Here is a 26,718-nt window from a genome sequence, read left to right as displayed (position 1 = left end):
TGCAAATTGGCTCCTGGTGCACTTGTGTGTGTCATTTTCACCTACCCACTCACAGCTCAAAGCAGACGCTGGGGCTGTGCGTAGGGCTGGATCCTGCCAGCTCTGGGCAGCTGAACTGGCATTAAACCTGGATTGTAGCAGTACCTCTCAGCACATCTGGCTCTCTTGCTGCAGAGCACTGTAAGGAACACAAGCTGAAACTTCACTTAAGTGCAGTGAGAGATCACCAAAATGAGGAGCACAAAGTGCTGAAGCGCACACCAGAGAGATGAAGAAGCTATACAATCATAGAATGGTTGGATTGGAATGGACACCATAACCCAAACAGCCCCACTCCTGCTGCAAGGTTGGTGCTCCCTACCAGCTCAGGTTGCCCAGAGCTCCATCTATGGCACTGGGCACCTCCAGGGATGGAACATTCACAGCCCTCTGGGCAGCAGTGCAAGGGTCTCACCACCCTGCTGGCTCATAGAAGCATCACAGTATCATAAAATGGCCTGGGTTGAAAAGGACCACAATGATCACCAGGGTCACCAACCACCAGATCAGGCTGCCCAGAGCCACATCCAGCCTGGCCTTGAATGCCTCCAGGGATGGGGCATCCACAGCCTCCCTAGGCAACCTGTTCACTGTGTCACCACCCTCTGAACAAAAAGTTTCCTCCTTCGTGTGGAGCTTTTTGTCCATCAGGAGCCCCAAGCCATTCTCTACAGGGCTGCTATCAAGGAGCTCTTCTCCCAGGCTCTCCATATACCTGGGGTTGCCCCAGCCCAACTGCAGCGCCTTGCACTCGGCCTTGTTGAACCTCATGAAGTTCACGTGGCTCCACTTTTCCAGCCTGTCCAGGTCTCTCTGGATGGTGACCCTTCCTTCTGCTGTATCAACTGCTGAGAATGCACTCAATCCCACTGCCTATGTCATTCATACAGATGTTGAAGAGCACCAGCCCCAAGACAGACCGCCAGAGGATATCACTCACCACCATCTGCACACAGAGCCACTGACAACAACCCTCTTGCTGTGACCATCCAACCAATCCAGAGCTGAGAAAGGTAGGGCAGCTGTACTGGTCTCTCTCATCCACACAAATTCCATACATCTCCATTCCTCCCTTCTCTGAGGATCCTAGTGCTCGTCAGCTGGTCCCATCTGAAGGAGCTGAAGTGGGGCACCATGGAGTAGCAGCACGCCATCAGGTACACACCATTGGGTGATGCACCACTGGGCTCTTCCAAAACAGGCAACAAATGATGGGCATCAAGACATCTGGTTGCCCAACAGCACCAAATAGCCAGGTTATTTACTCAGATTTGTCATCTGTGGGTTTAATATCTAAGCAAAACCAAGTCTGGCCACCAAGCAAGCAAAGAAAAACTTAGGTAAATAAGCTAAGTTGAAGAGAAAGAGTTTAGAGCACGTTTTCTTGCTTGAATCTACAACACTAATAATTATCAATCAGTTAACCATCCTCAGTTCTACTGAATACATAACTGAGATAGCAGCCACAGCAAGTCATAGCATATCCAATTGGGAGGGACCCATAAGGATCACTGTGTCCAACTCCACCTTTTTAAAAACATTCTTCTAAAAGAGAACAAAAAAAAAGCCATTTTCCCCTCAATAAAAACTATTAGCAGTCTAGCAGCTATTGATCAATTCTTCATTTGTGCTAATGATGCCCAAGAAATAGGTTTTCACCACCTTGAGTTACTGGTCACGGTCCCGAGCAGTGAAATGACTCCAGTTTAAGAGTAAGCAGAAGAGATGCCGGATTTTGGGTTGCCCAGAGCTGGAGCAAAGTAAGATTATGGCTCTTCAGTAGTTTGGTGGTGTTTTTTTTTTTCTTTAGATGGGCCATAAATGTTCCATTTCAGCTCATTTTGAAAAACCTGCTCTGGAAGTGCAGAAGAAGAAGACTCACTCTGCAGGAACCCTGTCAAGAAGATAAGCGTTGAGGAGATACTTGACGTTACATAGCTTTAGGCTTCTACATTTTTCAGGCAGTGAATCCATCTCAGCGAGCAATGTAGATTGTGCTGAGCTGTTGTTATGCTTTTCAGCTACTGCCTGCCATCCTTCATGAGAGCCACGAATTTCTCAATGAGAGGAAAAAGGAGCCTGAGCACTGCCAAACGCGCCGTGCCACAAAGCGGATCAGTCGGATTAGTGAAGCAACTCTGTCAAAACAACTTGTCTGCTTGATCTCAAAGCTGATATTTAAAGGAGGTTGTTGGGTTCTTCAGAAAGATGCTACATTAGAAGTGTGCTCAAACTCTTATTTTAAAGGCTTGTAAGGGGATGGTGATTTTAATTCTGGTTATGAAGCCCAGAAGCCCATTCAAACTTCTACCCACACACCATTCCCATCCCATTCTGCCAGTGTGAGGGTAGCAACTCCATCTCTAAAGGATTTGAGCAACCAAATCCTCTAGATCAGCTGTTAAATAACGATGAAGTTGAATGCTCCTCTCTTGAGCATCACATGAAGCTCTGCTCAGCCTTTTGGACTGCACAACCGTAACAGCAAATCAGCCTCTCCCAGATGCAACTGCATCACGACGTCAGATGGGTCAAGTAACACAACTACACACTTCTTGCCTACAGCAAACATGAGATCATTAGCAATATTCGTGGTCAAACAAGAGTTTAAAATAGTGATAATAATCCTTTCAGTCAAAATCAAGCTGTCTTTCATCTATTGGTCTACTGCCAACGCATGGACTTCATCAACGGACCAGAGGTAGAATTATAGCATCGTTAAGGTTGGAAAAGACCCCTAAGATCATTGACATTAACCATTGACCCATCTCCACCATGCCCACTAACCATGGCCCTAAAAGGTGTGGCTGATGTGCTCAGCTATAGAAAGATCAGCTGGCTCAGTCCTTCACTCCAACACCAACACATTCACATGAGCACCCCAGAGCTGCATCAAATCCCCTTCCCAAATTGGCACTAAAACAACTGCACACTGGGAATGCCTTGATACCAGGGCCCATCCTGCAGTTTATGATGCACAGAGGAGCCACAAAGATGGTAGAACGCAGGGTGAGGTGAGCAAAACAGAGCTCTCCAGGCATCTTCAGTTCACAGGTGGAAAATCTGGGGTGAAATCCAAGCAAGTGAGATGCTTCCCATCCCCCCGAGCAATCAACCATCACATGGTATCTGCAGATACACCAGGTACTAACGAGCTGCTTACAGCTGTGTCTATCTGGCACACTGGGATGCAAAGAGAAATGCGTATAAAATAGCTGTGCCTGCAATGATTGATTACAATTCTCCATCCTACAGCTGAAAACTGCAATGTAATGGCCTCCTATAAGAACGGTTTATTTCTGGATATGGCTCTGCTTGAGAGGATGAGTATTTCCCACCTTGGCTACAAGGATTCTCTCAGCAGCATGGCTGCAAGGCCATAGGTGAACATTCCAGTTTCACAGCCCTGCTGGCATCTGCCTGCAGCTCACTCACCTCTCCCTGTGGGTTTCTTTGCTCTTTGCAACAAAGAGCAGGTAAATACAACAAGCAAACATTGCAATCGTTGCAATCCTCCCCGTGCTCCTCCTGGGAGAGCCCCTTATCTGCACCAAACTATTAAAGCCCTCCGACACAACCGACACCGTGATCCAACTGAGCTACGAAAAAGCATTCATTTTTTTAATGCTGATGTGCTAACATTTCTCTAGAAAATACATTTCTGGTGTCATTTTCCTCTTTCTCCTCTGCCCCCATGCTTTATTTTACACCTGAAACCCTCCAGCAAGCACAGCTAAGGGAACAAGAACCACAGCGACTACGCTCCTCCCAGCACAACTCTGAATGAACTCTGGGGACACCCTGGGCTTGTTGCAACACAGACCAAAATGTAGGTCAGATGTCTGCGTGGTTTGCCTCAGCAAACGACTTCATTTCATCTGCCTAGAGGCAGATGGGCACTGAGTCATCTGCTGCTGCATCACTCTTCGCCGTTCTCTTCCCTGCAATCCTAGATCCTTTTCTCTTACCATCAGGTTATGGCTGGATGAATGCAGTGACATCAAAGGATCAGGTGAGCAATGGCTCAAACCACACCAAGCACAGGGAGGGGATATTTCCTTTGTTTTTTTTCTCTCTTTTTTAAAGCCATGCTTGTTTTTTTTCCCAGAGCAGCACCAACCACACAAGCAGACGCTTTTTAGAATAAAAATATCAAGTTTTCTTCATTTGTCTGAGAATAATTCTCATCCATATGATGAGGCACGTGAGCTTTCAAAGAAATAAAGGGGTTGTTTGACCCACGGGGTGTGGGACACAACCATTTCCATCACTGTCTGTGTGTGAGATGCACTGCTCCTTCACCACAGCCACTTCTTACAGCTCCTGAAGCAGTCCTGCCACCAATCTGAGCTATTCTTTGTATTATATTACACAACATAGGGCTGAAGTCTTGTACAGGATGCACAAACAAAACCCACAATAAAGCCCCTGCTGTTGGTCAGCACATAGATGACTAGAGTATGAGATAATATCTACAGGAACACCAGTGGGCTCTGTTTCATGGTACTAAGCTGGAAGAAAAGGGCACAAAAAACAGCCTGCCCCCCCAGCAACACTTCCCCATGCTTTCACTAGTTCTGTGCATTCATTTAGATAATTATCAGTACCACATCCAGAAAATAGGACTGATGGGCCCTTGGAAAAATCACTCACCTCATTTCCCTGTCCCAAAGCAGAATCAAGTTTTACCAAAACCAACCCAAAGCATGTTAAGACCTCCACATCACTGTGGTTTCTGCATTGCCTTCAGCAAGTCAACACCTTCTATGCCTTCATACCAAGAGCAGGAACATTATCCAATGAAAAGAACCACTGCTGAACTTATACTCTATAATGAAAGGACATCCATAGGGATCTATGCAGCCCAAACAACAGTAATTTCTGCAAAGAAAAGGCAACTGTTACAACCAGTAGAGAAGGAGGGGGTGCTGATGCATCACTGCTGGTACCTCAACCAACAAACCTGACAGCAAGGTTCCCCTCGCCTAAAAAACAAAACCATGTTTGAGGTTTCCTCTTTAATTCTACAAGCACACTTTGCACGATGACTGCACAAAGAAGCAGAAATGCAAGGAAGGCTTTTTCCCCTCACCTCCTTGTTGGTGACTCCTGGGGGCAAAGTCCCATGCTTGTAATCCTCCAGCAACTGCACAGCTTCCTTCAGGCGACTCTGCAAACAAAACAGCAGCATGAAGCAGGGCTCTGCACTGAAATCTTTCATTGAAGGCAACAAAATTAAGCTATGAAGGCAATTAATGTAAGTCTTCCTGTGACAGGTCTTCCTACACATGTATATGTGATCTAAAGGAGAAAGAGATGCATTTGCTGTGTTGGTTGGTGTGTATATATTTCATGTATGTATTAAATATATACACATAGATGTGTAGATAGTGGTTAGCAACCCTGCCCATGGCAGGGGAATTGGAACTGGATGATCCTTGGGTCCCTTCCAACCCAAGCCATTCTATGATTCCATGATATATATACATTTTTAAGTGCAGAAAGGCAGCAGTGCCTTCACTTCCCAGAGCAAGCACGTGGCAGCTGGAGCCACTTTTACATGGGCTGAGCACCAGCACCATGCATGTCAACGCTGCTATTTCACATCCCCTGCAATGATTTTAGGAGGAAGCTTTCCACACAGAGGGTGGTGAAGCACTGGAACAGGTTACGAGGGTGGATAGTGATAGAAACAAGGGGGAATGGTTTTAAACTGAGACAGGGGAGGTTTAGGTTGGATATTAAGAGGAAGTTTTTCATCCAGAGGGTGGTGAGGCACTGCAACAGGTTGCCCAAGGAGGCTGTGGATGCCCCATCCCTGCAGGCATTCAAGGCCAGGCTGGATGTGGCTCTGGGCAGCCTGGTCTGCTGGTTGGTGACCCTGCACACAGCAGGGGTTGGAACTGGATGATCATTGTGGTCCTTTGCAACCCAGGCCATTCTAGGATTCTGTGATCAGTGGTCAGAGCACAAAGGGCATCAAGGACAGACAGTGACCACCAAATCTAGATTGTATTTTAACAGCATGGGAAAGAGTTTCTTTTGCTGTTCAATACCAATTTCATTGGGGAATTTGGATGGTCAGACAACCGTGCCAGGGTTATTTGTTATGGTGGTGGTTTCACTCTTCCAGGTTTCATGAAGAGTGCTGACAGTGAGTAATGAGGTGTGCAAGAACCTCACCCCTTCTTCAAAAGCTTTTCTCACTAACAAGCAGCCTCTGGGAGCACCATGCCTTCACCCAGGAAAGGGAGAAGGATTTGTAAAATAAAAGCTTTGATGTTTTTAAGGAAAAGCATCCACCTCATCCAGACATTCTCCAACGCACAGTGAAACAGAGGAACAAGGCAAGCAGAAGCCACGTTTCTCCTTCAGCCTCTTCTTCTTCTTGGTAGTATCATTACGGTTGGAAAAGAGCTCTAAGATGATCAAACCCAACCCCAACCCATCTCAATGTGCCCATGACTCCCTCAGTGCCACATCTCATGGTTTTTGGACACCCCCAATGACAGTGAACCCCCACCCCCTGGGCAGCCCATGCCAAAGCACTGCCACTCTTTCCAAGCAGAAACATTTCTTAATATCCTACCCAAACAGCTCCTCATCTCATCAACCCATGGTTATTTTCAAAACACCGTATTAGCTCAGGTAAAAAAAAAAAATATATCAGTAAAATAGCACTGTGGATTATTTTAGATATCCTGATCATCCAGAGACAGCTGGAGGATCGATGGCTGCAGATCCGGGGCAGACAACCCATCTTGCCTCCAAAGCTAGGAAACAAACCAGCAATGCCAGCACCACGTTCTGGAGAGCCATTTGTGCTCATTACTGCTATGTTTTTCTGTCACTGAAATTACCTACACTATGTGTCTTGCAAATTATCTACACAGAACAGCATGTAACTCTGAATGAAAAACTGGAAGTAATAGATGAATGGGTCTGTGTTCTATTTTTTTCCACCTTCTCTTGAGGAAATCTTAGTAGTTACTATAACAACCCTGGCCAGATCCCATCTTGTTTAGTATGGTAACAAACAGCAAACAAAAAAGCCCGATTTCGCTTTGAAAATTGCAGTCCTCATGAATTTCCCCTTTCAGCTCAGTGGGGAGAGAGGGAACTTTCACAAAGCAAAGAGTCCCAGGCTGACATTGCTGATGGTTCCTGAGGCTTACCAAAATTGGTATGAAAAGAGAGCAGAAATGGAGGATGCTGGGACCACGTTAAGAAGGTGCCTTTCATGGGGCTTCAGGTATTTTCAGTGAAAGAATCAGACTCAAAACGTTGTCGGTGACGACACAAGATTCCTTTGCAATCCCTTCTAGAGAGAAAAGCAGTAACCAACCAACCAACCCCCAGGAACTTCCCAGTATGCAACAGCTCCAAATGCCAGCCAGCCCCACTCCCTGAGTTCTAGCATGACACAGCACTATTATGGGTGATGGTAGTGTCTAAGATGACACTGCATTTCCTTTTTAACAGGAGAGAAGGGGAGGGAAAAAAAAAAGAGGTCTGCCTACAAGGTCATGCTACCATTTCAATATTTATTGTTGCTTGCTTCTTCTACTGATATCTGTAGGAAGAAGTGTCACTCGAATTTTTACAGCATCACTTAAAAAAAGAAGTGCAGCCACAGTTTTTACTAATATGTAGCATTTCTTTCATACCCCTCGTCTCAGGAAAACTAGAGCACTTCTAGTGGTGGATTACAGGGTCTCAGCTCTCACAATAGGGTGCTAGACAGACCATCTGCACCCAGGGAATGTTCCTACAAACCCCAGCCCAGAAGCACTGCCAGGGATGCACGGAGCCCAGCGATGCAGGGGCACACAAACCCCATTCCTCGTGCTCCCTGCAGCCCAAGCACCTGGGAAGCACCACCCAACGCAAGGAGTCTTTGCATTAGGGCTCAAACTTTGCTTCCTGCTGAATGCGGCTGAAAATAAAGAGCCTTTTGGGCTCCAGCACTAAATCAAGCCCATGGAAAATATGCAATGGGCTTCCACTAATCCATGAGCATGGATTTTATAGTTTATGTGCTACCAAAGAAGCCAGAGTCTGGAAACATCGGTCCTGGGCAAGATGTTAGCACCAACTCTGGCACAGCGTTCATTCAAACCAACCATCCCGCTCCCAGCCAACTCCCAGCCATGGTTTGGGATCTACCATGGGCCAGGAGTGCTGCCAAGAGGCACTTTTTGGAGAATAAGAGAACTTGGCTGCACGGCACAAGCCACATCAGCCAAAATCCAGTACCTGACTCTGGTTAAACTGGCTTAGATTTAACCCGTAGGTTTTAGTGTAGAGAAGTAACGCGCCTTGTGCTGCTCTGACTCAGGGCTACAGGCAATGACTTGTCGCTCAATCTTGCAGGTCTACACTGGAAGAGAATAATGGTCTTTGTAGAAAAAGCTGTTGAAGGTTCCCATCATAAGGGCTTAGTTTGGTGCTCCAAAGAAAGGAGAAAGACCAAAAGCAAAGATGCCAGCAGGAGAGCAGCCCACATCATAGCGTCAACACTCCAACCCCATGATGGCCATCAACATAGAGTAGGGACGACTGCACTGGGTCCTATGGATAACTGCACACATGTACCTGTGTCAGACACCTCCTACTGGTTCTTCACCTTGCTACTGGTTCTTCACCTTGCCCCCTCTGCTCTGGGGCATGCTGTTTAAGTCTCAAAGATTTGTGTCTCCTCTTCTCTTGGATCTCAGCGGCCGCCTACACATGGCTTAGAGCTGCCTCCATATGTGCACACACAGACCAGAATAAGTCATTATGCCAGAAGCACTACAACGTTACAGAGACAACAAAAAGAGTCACATTTTGCACTTCTAAGGTAAAATCCACTCACGGACAGGGCACCTTGGAATAGCTTACACCTCACTTTGCTTCTGCAGAGCTGGTGTTGGTGTTTCAAGACCATGCTGGCCCCACATGTGCCTGTGAGCTCCACTGCCCTCAGGTTCAGGCCAGCAGTGACTTACTTGGCACAGAATCCAAAGCAAGACTCTCCTGGCCATCAGCAGCATGCATTCAACGTGGGGTAGGGGAATCCAGCTGTGCTCTGCTATCAGCAACTCTGCAGCTCCCCATTGCATCGCGCTGCGCTACGGATGATACATATGGCAGACTTGACTCCAGCTGGCCCTATTGTATTGGATCTACAGTGACAGACAACAGGAGCCAGAAACTTTTTGTTCAAGTAGAGCCAGCAGATGTGACACTGAATAAACACAGACAGTCAATCTGCTGAGTAAGAAGGTATCGTTCATATAAATAACATACATCTAATCCTGCTTCCATTTTAAACCCAAATATGGGAATGCAAGATGCTCAGCGCTCTGTAGTTTTACGCTATGAACAATGAGATGAAGGCAGATAACGTGCAGCCTATCTGAGCTCAGCTTAATTTTGATTTCACTTTGGCTTCGAGTTATTATCAGGTCCACAGCTTTCTCCATGAGGAGCCTCCCACAGAGCGCTAACAGCGTGTCCAGCCTGATGTCAGATGGGATATGTCAACCTTATCAAAATATCTGCTGGTCCCTACTGCTTCCCCCGAAGGACCTTAATTACTTGAGCAATTAAAAGTATTATTCCAATCATTTTAACCTCACACATTTTGAAAGTAGGCATTACACCCACCGAGGGGTTTCTCATGGGCTCAGCAATGGGTCTCAGCAATGGGACTTGTTGGGCTCCACCTCTGCAATGACAACATTTGCTGCTTATTGGAAAAGTTTGCAAATCTGCAGCTGCCACACAGACAGAAAAATATTGTTTCATTAGAAAGCAAGGCATGAGGTGAATGAGCACACGAGAAAACCTCTTCAGAGGTTACCTGTTATGCTGACACAAGGCACTGCCACACCATAAGCTTGTATTTAGCATGCGTCCCTTGAGGATTCATGTTTGAGAGCCTCTAAAAGACAAAGAAGTTTTTAACTGTGTTCAACTGTTGGAAAAAAATAAACGATTAAGCAAAGACTCTCATTGATACTAATTACACTTAGCTTCCCCCTCTGAGGAATCGCTTCATCCTTCCCTCAAACAGCCACCGGTAGGATGCAGTGATGCAACATACAGCAATTAAAAAAAAAAAAAAAGATGAAGAAAAGAGGATATTATCACATCTCCCAGCATTTTCCATGGGATTAACCTCCGTTCTCATTAGAGGCTCATTTATCTCTGCGTTTCGTTCGCTAGCGACGCGTTTGTTCCTCAAGAACCTCGGGCCTGAGAGCTGCAGCCATCTGTCACGGGAAGGAGCTGCTCCTCCAGCAAACCCCTCCTAGATGTTAATTTGCCACTTCAGTTCCTCAGCTACACCAGCACACACACAAAGTACTCAAAGCACAAGATGAGACACGCGGAGCACAGCCAGCAGCTCTGTGCTGCTTCCCATGACCCCAGGTTGGTCAAGATGTTGCCTTAGGAGTAAGAGCCCACACACACGTCACAGAATGCACTGTGGAAGCTCTGTTGAAGCATCAACTGTCATTGATTCAAACTCCCAAAGAAAATGGGCATGAGGCTTTTCTTCCTTGGACAGCCACCAAGCCATTCCAACACCCGTGGATCTCAAACCTGTGCTCTTTAGACCCCATAGAAGGGATTCAAATCTCTTTCATTTTCTTATGTTCTGTCTGGATTCCCGAATAGCTTCTTCCTTTTAACCCCTACAATTCTGCCATTCTCTGCTTTTCCCCTCATTTCTTGTATCTCATTTTCTGAAGCAGCAGCACATCAGTGGGTATCTAAAAGAACTAAGTTACACCAGCTGATGGCCCCATACCAACCACACCAACCCCCTCAAAAACTTCTCACAGTTTGAAACGGGGACAATAGGAAGGTAGAAAAGCATGCAGTCGAGTCAGAATCACAAAATCATACAGGTTGGAAAGGAACTTTAAGATCCCTAAGTGCAACCTCAACCCAGCCCCACCACGTTCCTCAGTGAGATATTCAGCCCCTAGAAAGTAAGAAATGCATTATTTCTTGTGATACCAGGGGAAAAAGGTTCATCTTTCAGGATCCAAACTACCTGCCTTCATCCTGGAAGCAGAGCTGCTTGATGCTGCAGACTGCAAAATATACTGAAACAACTACAGGCTTTGGCTGCACACAGAAATCCACAGCTTTGCTCTTAACCCTTTACCTCTGCCCAGGTACCAGCAGCACCAAGCCTTTAACACGCAGTTAACTGGCTTTGATTCTGATCTGAGGGCTTGCACCCTTGGTAAATAGCAGCTCTAGCACCTGCAGAGCATGCTAGATCCTGGGATTTTCATTCCCACGTATCACAACACAGCGGTGCTAATTTGGAATCACAATGTTTTATTGGCAGGAGGTCACCTCCCCAGGCACAGCTCTGTATCCAGGGTGGTGACTTGAGAAACCATCTCCTATTTGATCTGAACTTGAGCTTTTGCAACTGTAAGTACAACCTTCAGCCTGATACTGTAAAAACAGCTGCTTTACTGCCTGCAGCTCTCCTGGGCACCCATCCAAAAGGTACTCAGAACCACACGGCACATTCTAGCCTTATGGTTTTGAGAAAAGCTTGCTGATTTGGGAAAAAGGATGATAAGTCACATCAGATCTCTTCCCCACTGCTGTCACCGCAGCAGTGTAAGGAAAGAAAAAGCATGCTGGCAGCAGGCAGAATTTAACATCACCGGAGGAAATACTGCTTCTGAGGGGTTCCTCACAATCAGCTCAGTGTTTTATGAAAGCAGGGATATGCAATGATGCTGGACAGCATCACTACAATAAATGGAAACGGGCCAGAAACTCTCAAGCCTGCTACAAACAGGATAATAAAGAAGGAAAAACTATTACACAGCTTCCTTGGGAAAGGACTGGAGAGGCCATTGAAAACTGCAGCGTGCTCCCACCTAGCAGTGGATTTGCTCCCTCCTTTACTCACCCGTGCTTCTCTTCTCCCTCCATGAAAGCACATAGGAATTTTCCCCCTGGGAAGCCAACACTGCTGGCAGATTTGACTGAGAGCTGCTCAGGTGGATCCACAGGGAGAAGCCTCAGGGGTGGCTAACAGAGACCTGAGTGGGCATGGATAGGGTTGGGCTGGGCAGCCCATCAGCAGTGAGACCCAGATCCATCACAAACCCATCTTCGCCCCTCCTGCTGTTCATAGGAGAAACTTTCTAATCCAACTCAGGTGGATAACGAGAACTAGACAGAAAATAAGGAGCACAGACATTACCTCAGTAACAAAGAGAGTGCGTGGGTCGATGATGTCCAAGAAGTGCCTGAATCTGCCATAAAATGAAGTCTGCAAGAGAAGGAAAAACAAAACGTGTTCAGTTAGATGAACACAAGCCAAGTGTTGTGTCTTGTGCCTATCAGAGTTAACGAGGTGCTGAGTGGGGGCTGGGCTCCATTGTGCCAATCACCACATCAACACAGGGTGAGAGGTGGACTATGAACCTTAAGGTTCCATTACAGTAATCAAGGCTTTATGGTTTGAGATGGTTTTTATTTGCACCCACTGAAGTACAAGTTTCCAAGATGTCTGGAACAGGACAGAAAACAAGGAGAGGTGAGAGCCTGGCATTTCCCAGGAGGGTGCAGAGTCCAGACACTACAAAATGAGCCCTGTTCCTGCTGTACATTTCATGTTCCTGGAAGGCACCTGGAGCTTTGATGCACTTATATGTGTGTTCTACTCTGCAGCAAAGACAGGACGTTGTTAGTGGGCATGGTGAGGATGGGCTGATGGTTGGACTTGATGACCTTGGAGGTCTTTTTCAACCTTCATCATAGAATGGCTTGAGTTGAAAAGGACCACAATGATCATCTAGTTTCAACCCCCTGCTATGGCAGGGTCGCCAACCAGCAGCCCAGGCTGCCCAGAGCCAAATCCAGCCTGGCCTTGAATGCCTGCAGGGACGGGGCATGCTTTCACCTGGAGCAGCAACTGCAGCTGGAAGACCAGGAAGGGATGCAGAAAGCTGGGAACTGCCTGAAGGGAAGGGAGGAAGCTGTGAAACAAACTGCAGGCAGTCATGGGCAGCTTCAAAGGAGTACAGAGCAGTTCTGACTCAGTACCAGAAAACTAAACATCAAAAACTGAATGTAGGCAAACCCAAAGCACTGGACCACAAAACTCTGAAATACACAGAGCACATCACTGTTTCAACCCAGGTCTGCATTCACTCACACCAGAGGTGGGCAGCCCCAACATCCACCCAAGCATCAGCGAGGACAAAGGGACACGTGGCGGCCCACTCTGGTGGCTGACCTTCTTCTCTTGGCTCTTCCCAAGCAGAATTTGCACCCACTGCACAGAAAGGACACAGCCACCGATCTCTGCGTGCTCACAAACGCTGGGCTGCTTTTGCTCTACGGCCACGAGCAGGCAAACGACTCTTTCTGTATTTGCAGTGCTATAAATAAAGGATGGCAATATGGATGCAGCAGTGAGAATGGCATTTAATCACCGCCTGGTGTAATTTGATGAAACCTGCTGGCTTCTCTCTGCTGAATCCACGAAGCACAGAGAAAATACCACCAAGACTGTGACTTACTGAGGCAGAAACCCCTCCATAGAAGCAGATCCCAGGGGCGCTGCAGCCCCACCACCCTGCCTTGCAATCCTGCTCTCAGCTGCTCCTGTGCTCCATGCTGTTATTTTCCCATGTTCTACACGAGAATGAAAGGGGAAAAAAAAAAACCTGCAACTGAACAAAATAGCTTCACAGAAGTTACGGGGAAAAAAAAAAAAAATCCCAGTGGTTTTTAATTAGCGTTGATTTAATTAACGCTAATTCTGGTACTTTCTAGCGTTTGAGAGCTTGGCGTGTTGCTACCTTCCTTTGATTACTCACTCTGCTTCAGCAGCCCAAACCCATCCTATTGCAACCCAGGCCATTAGAGTGGGGTCATAGCACTGACTCATAGCACAGTAAAATTACACACCAAGGTCCAGAGCAAGAAAAATTGAGAATAAAGCTCCCCCCATGCATGGACAGGAAGGGCAACCTGAGTTGCTGTTTGCATCCAGCCCATGGCAGGGGTCCCATGGGGCTGGGGGGGCTCTGAGGTCCCTTCCAACCCAACCACGCTATGGTTTTACATAGACCAACCAGGAGCAGCTCTCAATTCAGTTCTCCACTTGAGAGATCTGCAATGCCCACGCGCCCTTTGCTCAGACATCACAGAGCACTTCATGGTGCAGGCTGCTCCACGACCGACCGCTTTCCTGCTGGCACTCGGGGCCACTCCAGCTTCTGCTTCTTTCATCTGCACTTCTAAAAGAAGCGGGGGGAAAAAAATGAAGAAATTATCCCCCTGCCATCACTACTTCAAAGGAAAGACAGTGTGAAGACAGACGTGCTTCTTCCCTGGGCTGACACCAGCTCCAGGATGGCTCTGCTCACCAGGGACGCGCAGACAAACTCAATTGAGACGGAGAGCACCCCTACGGAAGGCAAGGAGACCTGACAGATCACCCGTGGCTCTCGTTTCTTTCCAAATTAGCAGAAGCTGTCTGAAAACACGACTACACAAACGTGCTTTTCCTTGCTGCTATTCATGAGCTGCTCGGAAGGAAAAAACACTCCTAGGATCATAAAGAACTCTGTAAGAGCAGCCATTCCAACCCCAACCCATCCCACCGTGCCCACTGACCCTCAGTGCCACATCCCCACTGTTCTGGAGCATCTCCAGGGATGGTGATCCCACCATTCCTGGGCAGCTGTGCCAATGCCCAACCACACCATCCCCCCAGTATCCATCAATCCACACCCAACAGAATAAGGGGACATCCAAGTATATCCACCTCTTTCCAAAGTCTGTGCTGGACAGACCAAACCCTAGCAGTCAACCAGTCCCAGATTTCAATGAAAATTGGGGACTGTTGCTTTCACTGGGGTTATTTCCAGTTCTGGCCACTGTGCTCATGCCATGGATAGAGCTTGCAGCACACCCACGAGTTTGACCTTCACATCTCAAACACATCCTGCATCTCTTTCACCATTTTATTCCCGTAACATCTGCTGTAGTAAACGGTTATTCAGAGGAAATCTGAATACTGCAATTTTCCTGTGATTAATCGGGGCTATTTTGGGACTGCTTCTCACCAGCCTGCGCGCAAGACTAAGTCCTAGAAGGGAATATTAATTCCCTTCCACGGCAGTTTGTACAGAGCAAGGGAGCGCAATGAGCTCCAGCTCAAGCCTGGATGTGCTGCAGGCCATGCAGGACGTAGAGGGCACCAGCAAAAATGCTCAGAGAAGGAAAAAAAAGACACCAGGAATTTGAAGAGAAAGGGCAGGGAGTAAATGGCCACCAGCAAGCAGTCGGTTAATCACCTTCATTTAAAGCAGGTGGGCATTCCTCAGCACTGGAAGGAGATACGCACAACTTTACTCATTTAATTGCAGTGTGACTGTAAAAAAGATTTAATTAAGCCAGAGCAAAAGGCACACAGACTTGGTTGGGTTTTTTTTTTCTAGTTTAAAAAAAAAAAAGAAATTGTAAAAAAAAAAAAAGCCAGGCTTACGTCAGCTCTCAATTAATTAGGAAGAGATTTCAGCTAAACCACAGAAAATATATATTAAAAAATACAAGCCATTGAGCAACTGCTGGCCATGCTGTGCAATTCCACGCCGGGAGCCCACCCCACGTACAAGTTTGGGCTTAAGCTGTGCAATCACAGCCCTTTAATACTCTAAATCTGAGTCAGTTAAAGGGCCAGGAGCCCTTCCCTGCACCTTCAGCCATCTGAAGAAAAAGGTGAGGGCTCAGATGCCCTGAGAACCACAAAGCAAAGAGGCAGATCTTCATCTTCTCCCTCTAGCAGCAGCTCTTCTTCTTTCTGCTGCTGCAGGCTGTGGGATTACAGCACGGATCCTACAGGTTGGTTCACTCCAGCACACCTCCCAGCCTTACCTTCAGCTTCTCCACCCAACCCCTGAGCAAAAACACCCCGCAGCACACGACGCAAACTCCGTCTGAAATCCAATCCTGGCTGACAGAGATGTAAAAAAGCCAACGGATGGCTTTTTTGGCAGATTCGATGAAGTTAGCAGATAAACACCAAACCCAAAAGGTGTCTGTATTTCCTTTTCTCCTCTGCAATTCGTCTTTAAGCATGTGTTTGCAGAACCCAACCGACTGCATAGGATAAACAGGGTCAGCCCGAATTCAGGGCTGAGAAAGCCACGTTTGGCAGCTCGCACCGCGCAGCGCCTGCCAGCATCTTCTCCAGCAGCATCCACACACTGGGCTGGACCTGCACGTACAGCAAAGCCACAGCAGCTGCAAAGCAGCCTTAAACATCCCCCTGTAACCTCCTTAGGAAATCCCTGCTCCAAAGCGGATGAGGCGGCTCATCCACTTTCGGTAGAAAACAGCTTGAAAGGTGGAAGCCAGAGAAGGAACTTCTGCGTTCATTTAATATCCTTCTAACGCAGCTCTGGGCCTTCCTGTCAAGGCCTTCAGCAATTAACACACGCAATCAGCAAGCCATCAAGCTCCAGAGAGGCATATCTAATCGAGGGCTGCTTTATCTGCATGTTATTGCAGGGGTTGTCTGGGACACAGGAGGCGCGCGGGTTGACTCAGGGAGGAGTGAACACGTTGGGTTTTTGAATTCCCAGATCAAAGTGCACAGAGAGCAGGCAGCGACGATTTGCAGCATTAACATCCTCACAGGACACTTCTGAGATAAGCAAGCTCTGAGCCCATGACCACACATTGAGCCCCCAGCTCCCACCGAGTCCCACAAGCAGCACACGATGCTTGCAGTTGGCTTCATCCTCCTTATTTCCCTCTCCTTCCCCTACAGGATCCAAGATCTGGGACATCCTCCTGCTTGCAGAGTGCTTTTTCGAGAGCTGACAGCAATAAAAACCCCAAAGTTTAACTGGCACTATCAGCCTGCAGCAGTTTACAGCACTATTTGGTGAACCACCATACCCCACACCTTCTTTAGAGTTTCCAAACACGCATTTATTTGGCCTGGATTGAAGCAGGAGCTGTGGGTCACAGCTTCAGAAACTTCAGTGTGATGTTCTGGAGGGAGCAGACAGCAAAACCTACTAATGGTAAATAGAAATAAATAAAAAGCAACTGTGCTTAACAAATTAAAACTGCCGGTCAGAAAACGAAGCCCTTGTCACGCATTCTCATGCTTAATGTCCTTATTCTTTTACCTAAAAATAACCTGCTTCTGTCGGGAGGCAAAAGCTGCTCCCAGCAAAGAAACCAGAAATGTGACCTGACAGATGTGACTTGCCTGAAGAGCAGGACAAACAAGTGAGCTGCAAAGCAAGAGGTGGGAGAAGGGAAACGAGCTGCAGGGCCGTGCTGGGGACAGGAGCCTCAAATCACTGAACACTGCTCCATTCCTTCCACAGAACCATTAAGGCTGGAAAAAACCTTCAGGATCACCAACCCCAACCCATCCCCACTGACCACGTCCCCAAGTGTCACACCTGCACAGTTCTTGTCCAGGGATGTTGATCCCACCATCCCCTGGGCAGCCGTGCCAGTTTAGTTAGTTTTTCCTAATATCCAACCTGAAGCTCCCCTGGCACAACATGAGGTCACTCTGAAGACTCTGAAGCTTAGAAATTGCCTCCTCTCCTCCAAACCAAGCCTCTTGTTGCTAGCACATTCTAGCTAGCACTTCTCCTTGTGCTTTTCTCCCTGCAAGGACAAAGATGCCTAACACAGCTCCTCTGCAACTCACACATTCCTCCCAGCACTATCCTGCAGCCCTGGAGATGGAGATTTCCTGACCAACCACATTTCAGGATGGGTAAATAAATACCAGCATGATCCGAGGAGGGTCAGGATGGTGCAACCAGGCCACAGGACCTGGCCAGGTGCCCTCCCTCACTTGTTCCACGACCCTAAAAAGCTGCCAGCTCCCGAAATGGGCTGTCTGAATGCACTGTGGACATGGAACAGGAAAAAGGGCATCATTACAGAGATGGGAGGCAGAAGGACGCAAGCACCAGCGACCCAACCCTACCACCAGTCCTATATACAGCTTGGCAGAAAGAAAACTATGGGAACCAAATCAAATCCCTGAAGAGGAGAGGGATCCTGTTCTCAAAGGTGCTTTCACCACCAGGAAAACCTCAGCCCTGGGACACTATGGAAATACACCTGGAGAGGACAGCTCTGCTCGAACGCGTACACGATCATTAACATCCTGCCATACCCCTCGAAACATTTTCTAAACGTTGCTACAAGTGACAGTCACTCCTTAATGAACAGAATGCACCGATTCTGTGCCTGACGCGCTGCCAAGTGTGCCTCGAATCATCTGTGGTGTCTAGAAGGGAGTAGCGTCTCCTCCTCCTCCTCTTCTCCTTATTAAAAAGCTCTGTCTCCCCAGGCTGAGCATCCCTCGGTTCGTGCAGCCGAGCAGGCACACCCTTGTTATAGGGCAGCCGTGGCTCTGGGGAGGTCCCTGCACCACCTCCTGTCCTGAACCCTAAGGAGGAATGAGGAATAAGTCAATGGGGAAGAGCACAGACATTTGGTCCTCTGAAGGAAGCATAACCAGGCTCCTCCACCACCCAAATGGGCGGCTTCGGTCAAGCCAAGCTCTGGGATCTGCAATTAGCGAGTCAGATGGTTGGCACACAGCGGTCCTGTGCAGATTTCGTGTGGATGGTGGGAAGAAAGTCTCCTTGGAGATTTCCCCAATGGCGGGGGGAGGACTTATTAGCGAGCAGGCTTCGGCTCCTCCTCGATTTGATAGCTCTGATGGCTCTTTCCTTTTCACAGCGGCCTCATCCTGCACCAGGAGCAGCTGAAGGAGGCTGCAGGAACTTTGAGAGCTGTATCAGAAGCTTGTGGCAAAAACACAGAGGCAATAATGTCCAACAAAGACATCTCAAGACCCCCAAAAAATGCCCCTGGAGATCCTCCCAAAAGACCCCTCCAGGGAGACCTCATTGCGGCCTTCCAGTACTTGAAGGTAGCATAAAAACAAGAAGAGGAACAGCTATTTATGAGGGTGGATAACGATAGGACAAGGGGGAATGGTTTTAAACTGAGACAGGAGAGGTTTAGGTTGGATATGAGGAGGAAGTTTTTTACCCAGAGGGTGGTGAAGCACTGGAACAGGTTGCCCAAGGAGGTTTTGGATGCCCCATCCCTGCAGGCATTCAAGGCCAGGCTGGATGTGGCTCTGGGCAGCCTGGTCTGCTGGTTGGTGACCCTGCACATAGCAGGGGGTTGGAACTGGATGATCACTGTGGCCCTTTTCAACCCAGGCCATTCTGTATCCCCAGGAGGTGCTTCCAGACCCCCAGAGGCCACTTGGGGTCCCCAAACAGCACCTCGAGGTCTCCAAAAGGACATTCGGGGCCCCCCAAGGCCCCCATCATGGCCACCGCTTCGCACTTCAGCCCAAAGCAGGCCCCAAATCCTGCAGCAACCCCAGAACCACCGCTTATGGCAACACCACATTCCTCAGCACAAAACCACCACAGATCTTCCACGCTTTTTCTTTTAAATCGAGGCTAATTACTGCATTGTGCACCAACTCCAAGTGGCCCAGCAACCCCACCCCGGTCACCTCCACACAACCTTGGGCTCGCAGACACCCCACCGGGTCCGGACTCAGCCCGTTCTGCCCCCCAGGGCCATGTAACGACCTTTCAGCTCGACGCACGCGCCCCTCCCGGGACCCTCATCTCACTCCTCAAACCCTCCGCGGTCTCGAACCCGCGACCCCACAGTCTCACATCGCCCCCCCGTCCCCGCAGCGCCACAGGGGCACGGCGGGACGCTCCAATCGCTGCCCGCCGCGGGAGCCGCCGCGAGGCGGGGCGCTGTGGTTCTGAGTGACAGCGGCGTAGGCCAATGGGAGGCAGAGCGCGGACCAATCAGCGCAGCGCCGGAGGCAAAGGGGGTGAAAATGGGGCGGCGGGGGGCTGGGGGCTTATCCCTCGGGGAGGGGGCCCGACGCCGCTCCCGTGAAAGACCGCTCCCACCACCATGCCCGTGCCCTTCCCGACGTCGGTACCTGCTCGAAGCGGGGCTTCCCCAGCTGGAAGGGGGGATAGTCCGCCGGCTCCGCCATCCCCTTCGCGTGCTGCGGGCGCCACTTTAAACAGCCTCCCCCGCCGCCGGGCCCGCCCCTTGCGGCACCGCCTCTCTGATTGGCCACGGCCCTCCGCAGCTCCCGCCGGGCACGATGGGAAATGTAGTGCTCACCCGAAGTCTGCGCTGCCGGCGGCGAAAGGGACGCTGGGATAGGCGGCCCGCTCCCGCCGGCCAATGGGAGCGCGCGGCGGCGAGGGGCAGCATGGGAGATGGAGTCCTCAGGGGGGCGGCGCGCGGGGCACGATGGGGGGGGTAGTTTGGCGGGAAGCTGAGGGGAAGCCCTGAGGGGAGAGGGCCAGGACACAGGGGCAGCATGGGGCCCTCAGAGCAGCCGTCGGGTTTGGATATACACAGCGTGCCCTTCTCCAGTCTCATCAGCTTCCATCGCCTTCCACGCTTTCTGAGAAAGAACGGTTGAATTTAGCAACTAACGAGAGTATCAGAGGCAACACACCATGTCTCCCTGGCAGCAACATCTTCTTATTTCCCTAAAAGCATATATGTATCTCACTCGCAGTTCATGTTTCTGACTCATTCACCTCAGTGTTCCTCCTTTTTTCTACCCGAATGCTGTTGTTTCTGTGACGGAACTGCCATAAGGCACAGGGCAGTGAAGGAATGTGACAGACAGCAACATTCACGTTAGCTCTGTACAAATGACCACAGCAAGCTGAAAGCTCCTAAAACCCTCGTGTTTCATCTTTTCCTCGTGGAAATACATCTTTTTACGCTGACGGGCAGTTAACAATTGCTTTTAACCATTACAATCATGTCGTTCCTTCCAACCAACAAGAGCTCACGGCATCCAGCATCACCTCCCCTTCTCTGCATCACTGTGTGACGGCACAAACATGTGCCTCCCAGGAACGGACAGGGAGAAGCATACAATCATGGAATCAGTTGGAAAAGACCTCTAAGATCACCAAACCCAACCCCAACCCAACCCCACTATGCCCGCTGACCACGTCCCCCTGTAGGGCACTCCTACCCTCAGGCAGACATCCTGACTTGGGCTGAGGGAGCACTCAATCCCTCACGGTGAGCAAAGCCCCACTCCCACAAGCAGTTCTGCTGACTGGACTTGTACCCCCTGCTGCCCTCGTACCTTGTCCTCAGAGTTAATGGTTTGCTTCTTTTAATTAAGTCCAGTTGCAGTGCAGGCTGAGCACATGTCGTCTACGAGCTTCCATGGGGCTTAAGCCTCCTGACCCCACAAGACACTGCTGCCCTTCTCACCCCCTCCTCGTGGTGTGACGTCCCCCTTATCTCAAAGAACAATAAGTCATTAGGGTCTGCTTTTCTTTGGCCAGGGTCTAACCCTGCTCGGAGCCCTAACACCATCTTAAAAGGGGAAAAACATCCTGTTGCTACAAGTGATATTTCATAAGGCAACTTATCCTTTTCTAAAGGTTTCATCCTGTGCTTCAGAAAAGTTAAACTCAGGAAAGGTGAGGGAACTGGGCTCGTTTAGCTTGGAGAAGAGAAAGCTCTGGGGAGACCTCATTGTGGCTTTCCAGTACTTGAAGGGAGCATAAAAACAGGAAGAGGAACAGCTATTTATGAGGGTGGATAGCGATAGGACAAGGGGGAATGGTTTTAAACTGAGACAGGGGAGGTTTAGGTTGGATATGAGGAGGAAGTTTTTTACCCAGAGGGTGGTGAGGCACTGAACAGGTTGCCCAAGGAGGCTGTGGATGCCCCAAGGAGGATGTGGATCCCTGCAGGCATACAAGGCCAGGCTGGATGTGGCTCTGGGCAGCCTGGGCTGCTGGTTGGTGACCCTGCACATAGCAGGGGGTTGAAAACATGTGATCATTGTGGTCCTTTTCAACCCAGGCCATTCTATGATTCTATGAAAAGCATTAGGGCTCTGCAGTAAGTATGGTTTATAACCCAAATCTCTCCATTTCTATACCAGGGAAACCCCCCTCCCTCCCATTGCTGTTCGAGCCAGATAATTGATACGATCCCTAATGTTGACACACTAAATGTTTTGTAACAACAGAGGGGAGAGAATCTGTTTATCTAAAACCACATTTGGAGTGACATAAGACTATCACTTTTTTGGTTAAATACCAGAAAGAATATCAATTCTTTGGCTGATATCAATCTAACCAGATCCATTCAGACTGACAAGTCGCGTTTCAGTGGCATGGGGAAGAGAGGAGGGGGGAGGGGGGGGGGAGGGTTCCTTCCCTAGATCAGCAACTGTTAACTCAATATTGGTATTTATTTCCATTTTGGCAGGGGGAGGAACAAAACCTTCAGCTACAGAGCAAACTTGTCTGGAACCCAAGTGAGATTTGGGGTCTGACGGCCGCCTCGCACGTGACAGCTGGGTGCGGAGCTGGGCTGCCTGCTGGCTCTGGGAGAAAGTTGCACGAACGCTTCTTGTCGGCTTCCATCTGCAAAGCCAGATTTGAAGAAAACTTGCGTCGGGCTGCACAACTCAGGCTTCAAACAACAAACCCAGCCAGCTCTTCTTCTTTGGGCTGACGGTTGGACTTGGTGAGTTTTGCGCTCTTTTCCAATCTTTGTGATTCTGTGGCTGTATAATTCTATGATTCCTGTAGGAATGAGGCTTATTTGCATAAGTCCCAACTCAACGTTGAAGCTTTCAAGCAGGCAGAGATTCAGCATCATCCTGACAGTTTCAGCAGCACTAAAGCCTTAAAAATCTCTTTTTTTTTTTGGACTTGACAGCCTCCAACAACCCCACCTTCTAATTACAGCCACTCTGCTCCGTGCGCTCCACCATCTGCGGAACCCCATCTAACCTCATCATTTCAGGCTGCCTTTACTCAGCACAGCCTTTCAGGGGTCGCAGCTCATTGCCCTGACCCCGCACAGCGCCGTGCTGAGCATTTCCTCGGCTCCCAGGGCTAACATGATCCCTGGACAGGTGCTGAGCTACGTAACGGCTTGTGGTCTGGCAGGAGGAAAAACAAACTGGGATTAGAGCTAACACAACTCTCCTGTCACTGACAGCAAAGTCATTTACCAAAGCTTAAGGGGAGTTAATTTATTTTTTTTCCTGAAGGAAAAGGCATGAATGAAGGAGAAAAAAAAAAAAAAAGCAGACTTTGAGAAGGCAAACAGCTGAGTGATAAAACAGGTGGGTGGGATTAGGGCAGAGAAGCTAGAGGCAAAGGTCTGGGCTGCGGATCAACCCTCTGCCAAGCAAAGAAACATAAGCACCCAGTACCCCAGAGGAGCGGGTAAAAGCATGGCGCAAAGCCGTGCTGCCTCCCTGTGCACCCGAGGCTCTGAGCTGTGCGGTGCCTCCGATGCAACGTGAGCTCTCTTTTCTCCCCCAGCACCACACGGTCAGGGGCTCTGTCCTCTCCTCAGCTGCTGTTTTCCCCACAAATCCTCAGGAATGCAATCACAACTTTTCTGCTCACAGTACCGAAGGGCCAAGCCAGGAGCGAACAATGGAGCTGCAGACCTGAACCCCCAGGGCAGCTCTGTGGCACACGCAAGAAAGCTTGCAGGGGCTCACACCCCTCAGCTCATGCAGGGGCGATATTCAGAGATGAACTCAAGCTCATCCTGCAGCAACAACACCCCCAGAGCCCCCGCGTGGCAGCGGGTGCTTTGGGACTAATAATGGTATGTATCAGCGTGGAGAAGTTGGGCACCGTCATCCTCCTTCAGAAAATAAACAGATAAATGTCACTCACTGTCCAAGTGCTATCAGCACAGACGCTGTTGTCAATAAATCAGAAGTATCTAGGAACAGCTTGAACAACTTTTATTATTTTTTTTTTAAAGTGCTTAAAATGTAAATAACAAGCTCTCTTTATAAACATTAGTTGCAAACTATTAAAACATGAAACACACAGAACCCACCTCCCGCGTACGCGAAGTACAGGGAATCAACAACTCCAAAACCCCCAAACACTGAGCTCTCTGGTTTTGGGGTGGTTTTCCACCCCACGTTTATGACACAGCTGTTCCTTCACAGACAAGGCATATGGCTGGGTCTACATCACACTTCGGCATCCACATCCCTTCAGGTTTGTTCCAGTTTAAGGATATACCTCAGCTGCTCTTCTGTCCCATCTTTTTGGGACAGAAGAGGCAGCAAAGACAAAAAAATCAATCACTTGGCCAGAGTTCTTTAACAGCAAGAAAGCCAGTTGCGGGCTGACAACAAAAGCAGAGCAAATGAGAGCAACAGTGCCCTGCAGAAAACCCAAACAGCCTGAACGTGGAAAGAGAAGGACACATAAGGATGGAAAAGGCAAAAGACAGAATTATTGCTGTGGCTGTGTTTAAAACGGAACCCACCAAAAGCTGCTGCTGGCCCAGGCAGCTTCCTTCACGTCCTTCAGTCTGCTCATTCTGCACAGAGCAGCGCAGCTCTGGGTGCTGCCCTGCACAGAGAGCAGTGCTGCTCACCTCCCTTTGGAAGATAATCACTAAGCATGGATTTGGAACGTAACTCGACAACATTTCCCCCAGTTATTCTTCAAAGCAGCTAAGTCCTCTGGTTACACACTCTGGCTACAGCACTGTGAGTGGTGTAAAACGCTTGCTTTACCGCAGAGAATAAAAACTGGGGAGGGTGGGGAGGGGAACATTCTCGGAATAGTGAGGTGGAGAAACAAAGAAAAGACAAAAGCACCTTTCAGATGCCTTCTCCTAAACATTTATAGGTACCTCTGGACTTCCAAACGCTCTGACAGACGCGAAACGTGACGGCAGCCTTGGCTCCCCACCACTTGCTTCTCTCCATAGCCCCGTGAGCTGCAGGCGGCAGAAAGAAGCACGTATTGCTGAAGGGATCCTGACACGGCCCTCTGGAGCTCTGAGATCAACTTGAAGATATAAAGTGCAAAACATTCAAGCTTTGGGAGAAGAGGCAGAGCCGCCTAAGGCAGAGAGGGGCATACGGAGGCGGTTAGATGCAATGGAAGAGGAGGAGGAGAGATGGGGAGGTGTAGTGAGCTACAAGCACTGGCACTTGTGTGTGGGGAGCACCTGTAATGCCTGTCACTGAAACCCAAGGAAACAGCTGATTGTCAGGCAGCAGCGAGCCAGGATGGCCACTGCAGGACACACATCTCACACCAGAAATTGAAGTTCCTTTCATCTGAGACACACAGAGGGAGGAGGAACATAAAGATGCAGGTAGAGAGGTGCAAAACCCCAATTAGTTCCCTATTAGGGACAAGCACAGGTGGGAACTAATGGCTCATGGCTGCTATCTTCCAGGATAACAAATCCTCCTGTTAATACGACCGTCTGCAAGCTAGACATGACCAAATATTGTCACTAGCAGAGATGCCAAATCTCCTTTTAAGCTGATACCTCTTACTTCTGTCAGCCTCAGGCTTTGAGTGTGACCCAATAGTGCCTTTATCCAGCTGCATCTGGTCTTGTAATATCTGCCACACCTTCCCTCATTATCACCTCCTCTATCTACATCTGCCATATCACGGAGCTCTCCACGCAGCACTTCTGTCAAAGACCAAAACAAATTGCCCATAGGGATGGGAAGGCTCTGCTGACTGCTTTAAAACATAGACTCACCTAGTTCAAATTAGCAGGCAAGCAGAACAGGAAGCTGGCCAAGCTGTGTCAGCTGAGAATTGAATTTCAGAGCCTTTTCTCATAGGGAACTGGCATTGTTCTATTGCAAAAGGCACAATTTCTCAGTCATGGCGTTAAGTTGAAGTAAGGAAGGAGAAAAGAACACAAAGGTTTAAAATAAATCCTGTAACTTTTGGATATCTGCAGCAGAGAGAAGATGCCCTACGTGCTGAGACAGCTCAAGTCCCACACCAGCTGATCCTCTGCCTGCACGGGCACCTTCCAGCCAAAATACTGACACAAGAGAGGTTTATATGCCCTCCCCCAGCACCTCCAAACCGGAAGCTGCGCTGTGCTGCAACGTGGCTGGGAGCAGCACCCAGCAACCCCACACCAGCACCATCTATTACATCAAGCAACACAGAGGCCTTCATACAGTCACTCCAAGGTAGCAAGAAGCAGTCAACTCCTGAGAGAGCTGGCCTAGCATTTCTAGGGGTGGGCCCAAGCTGCCAGAGACCTGATGCTGGCGTGAGGTGTGATACAATGAATTTTAGCTGTTCTGGCACGAATACTGACTTGAAAGCGATCCACGTTGATTACTGGATTGCTAGCTTTCACAGAATGTGGTTTGCATTTGTGTTTGGTGGATGTCTGACCTAACGGGACATCATGCATAGAGGTGGCTGGGCAGCCAGACATCCTTCTTTGCACACTAGCTTCGGTCTGTATGGCGCTTTCCTGTTGCATTGATAATGACAACACAAAGTCAATTACAGGGGGCTGCCAGTGGAAAGCAATTCTTGCAGGTGCAGAAAAGAGGAAGTGTAATACTGATCAGAAAATCCAGCTGTGGTTTCTGCATACAGGAGTATCCCAGGCACAGCCCACCTGGTGATGGGTTGGGTGCTGTGCAAGATCTCCTGCAGCACTGATGGTGCACAAACCATCACCGGACCTTCTCTACGAGTTCAGTTTCGGGCTGGGTCTCTAAGGCAGCATCACAACCCTGCCTGCATGCAGAGAAAGAACCAGCACAGC

At 48.9% G+C, this 26,718-nt stretch overlaps 1 protein-coding gene across 3 annotated transcripts in view; it reads right to left on the bottom strand.

Moving 5' to 3' along the window:
• Positions 1-20,116, bottom strand: part of SFXN5 (sideroflexin 5) — a gene marked incomplete at both ends in the record, with an annotated part of 75,398 nt that extends 55,282 nt beyond the window's left edge. The window contains 3 exons of one of the 3 annotated variants that reach the window (XM_079534395.1): positions 5,132-5,209; positions 12,272-12,340; positions 20,060-20,116. In XM_079534395.1, the coding sequence (XP_079390521.1) occupies positions 5,132-5,209; positions 12,272-12,340; positions 20,060-20,116 (204 nt within the window). Of the gene's footprint in view, positions 1-5,131; positions 5,210-12,271; positions 12,341-20,059 lie in introns of those variants that run through there. The other 2 variants (XM_079534397.1, XM_079534396.1) reach the window with 2 other exon arrangements.
• Positions 20,117-26,718: the final 6,602 nt, after the last annotated feature.

The sequence above is a fragment of the Tetrao urogallus genome (assembly GCF_951394365.1).
Source record: "Tetrao urogallus genome assembly, chromosome: 4".
In the NCBI taxonomy this organism is placed as follows: domain Eukaryota; kingdom Metazoa; phylum Chordata; class Aves; order Galliformes; family Phasianidae; genus Tetrao; species Tetrao urogallus.
Note: the sequence above shows the minus strand (reverse complement) of the source record. Positions and strands in the feature narration are given on the sequence as shown.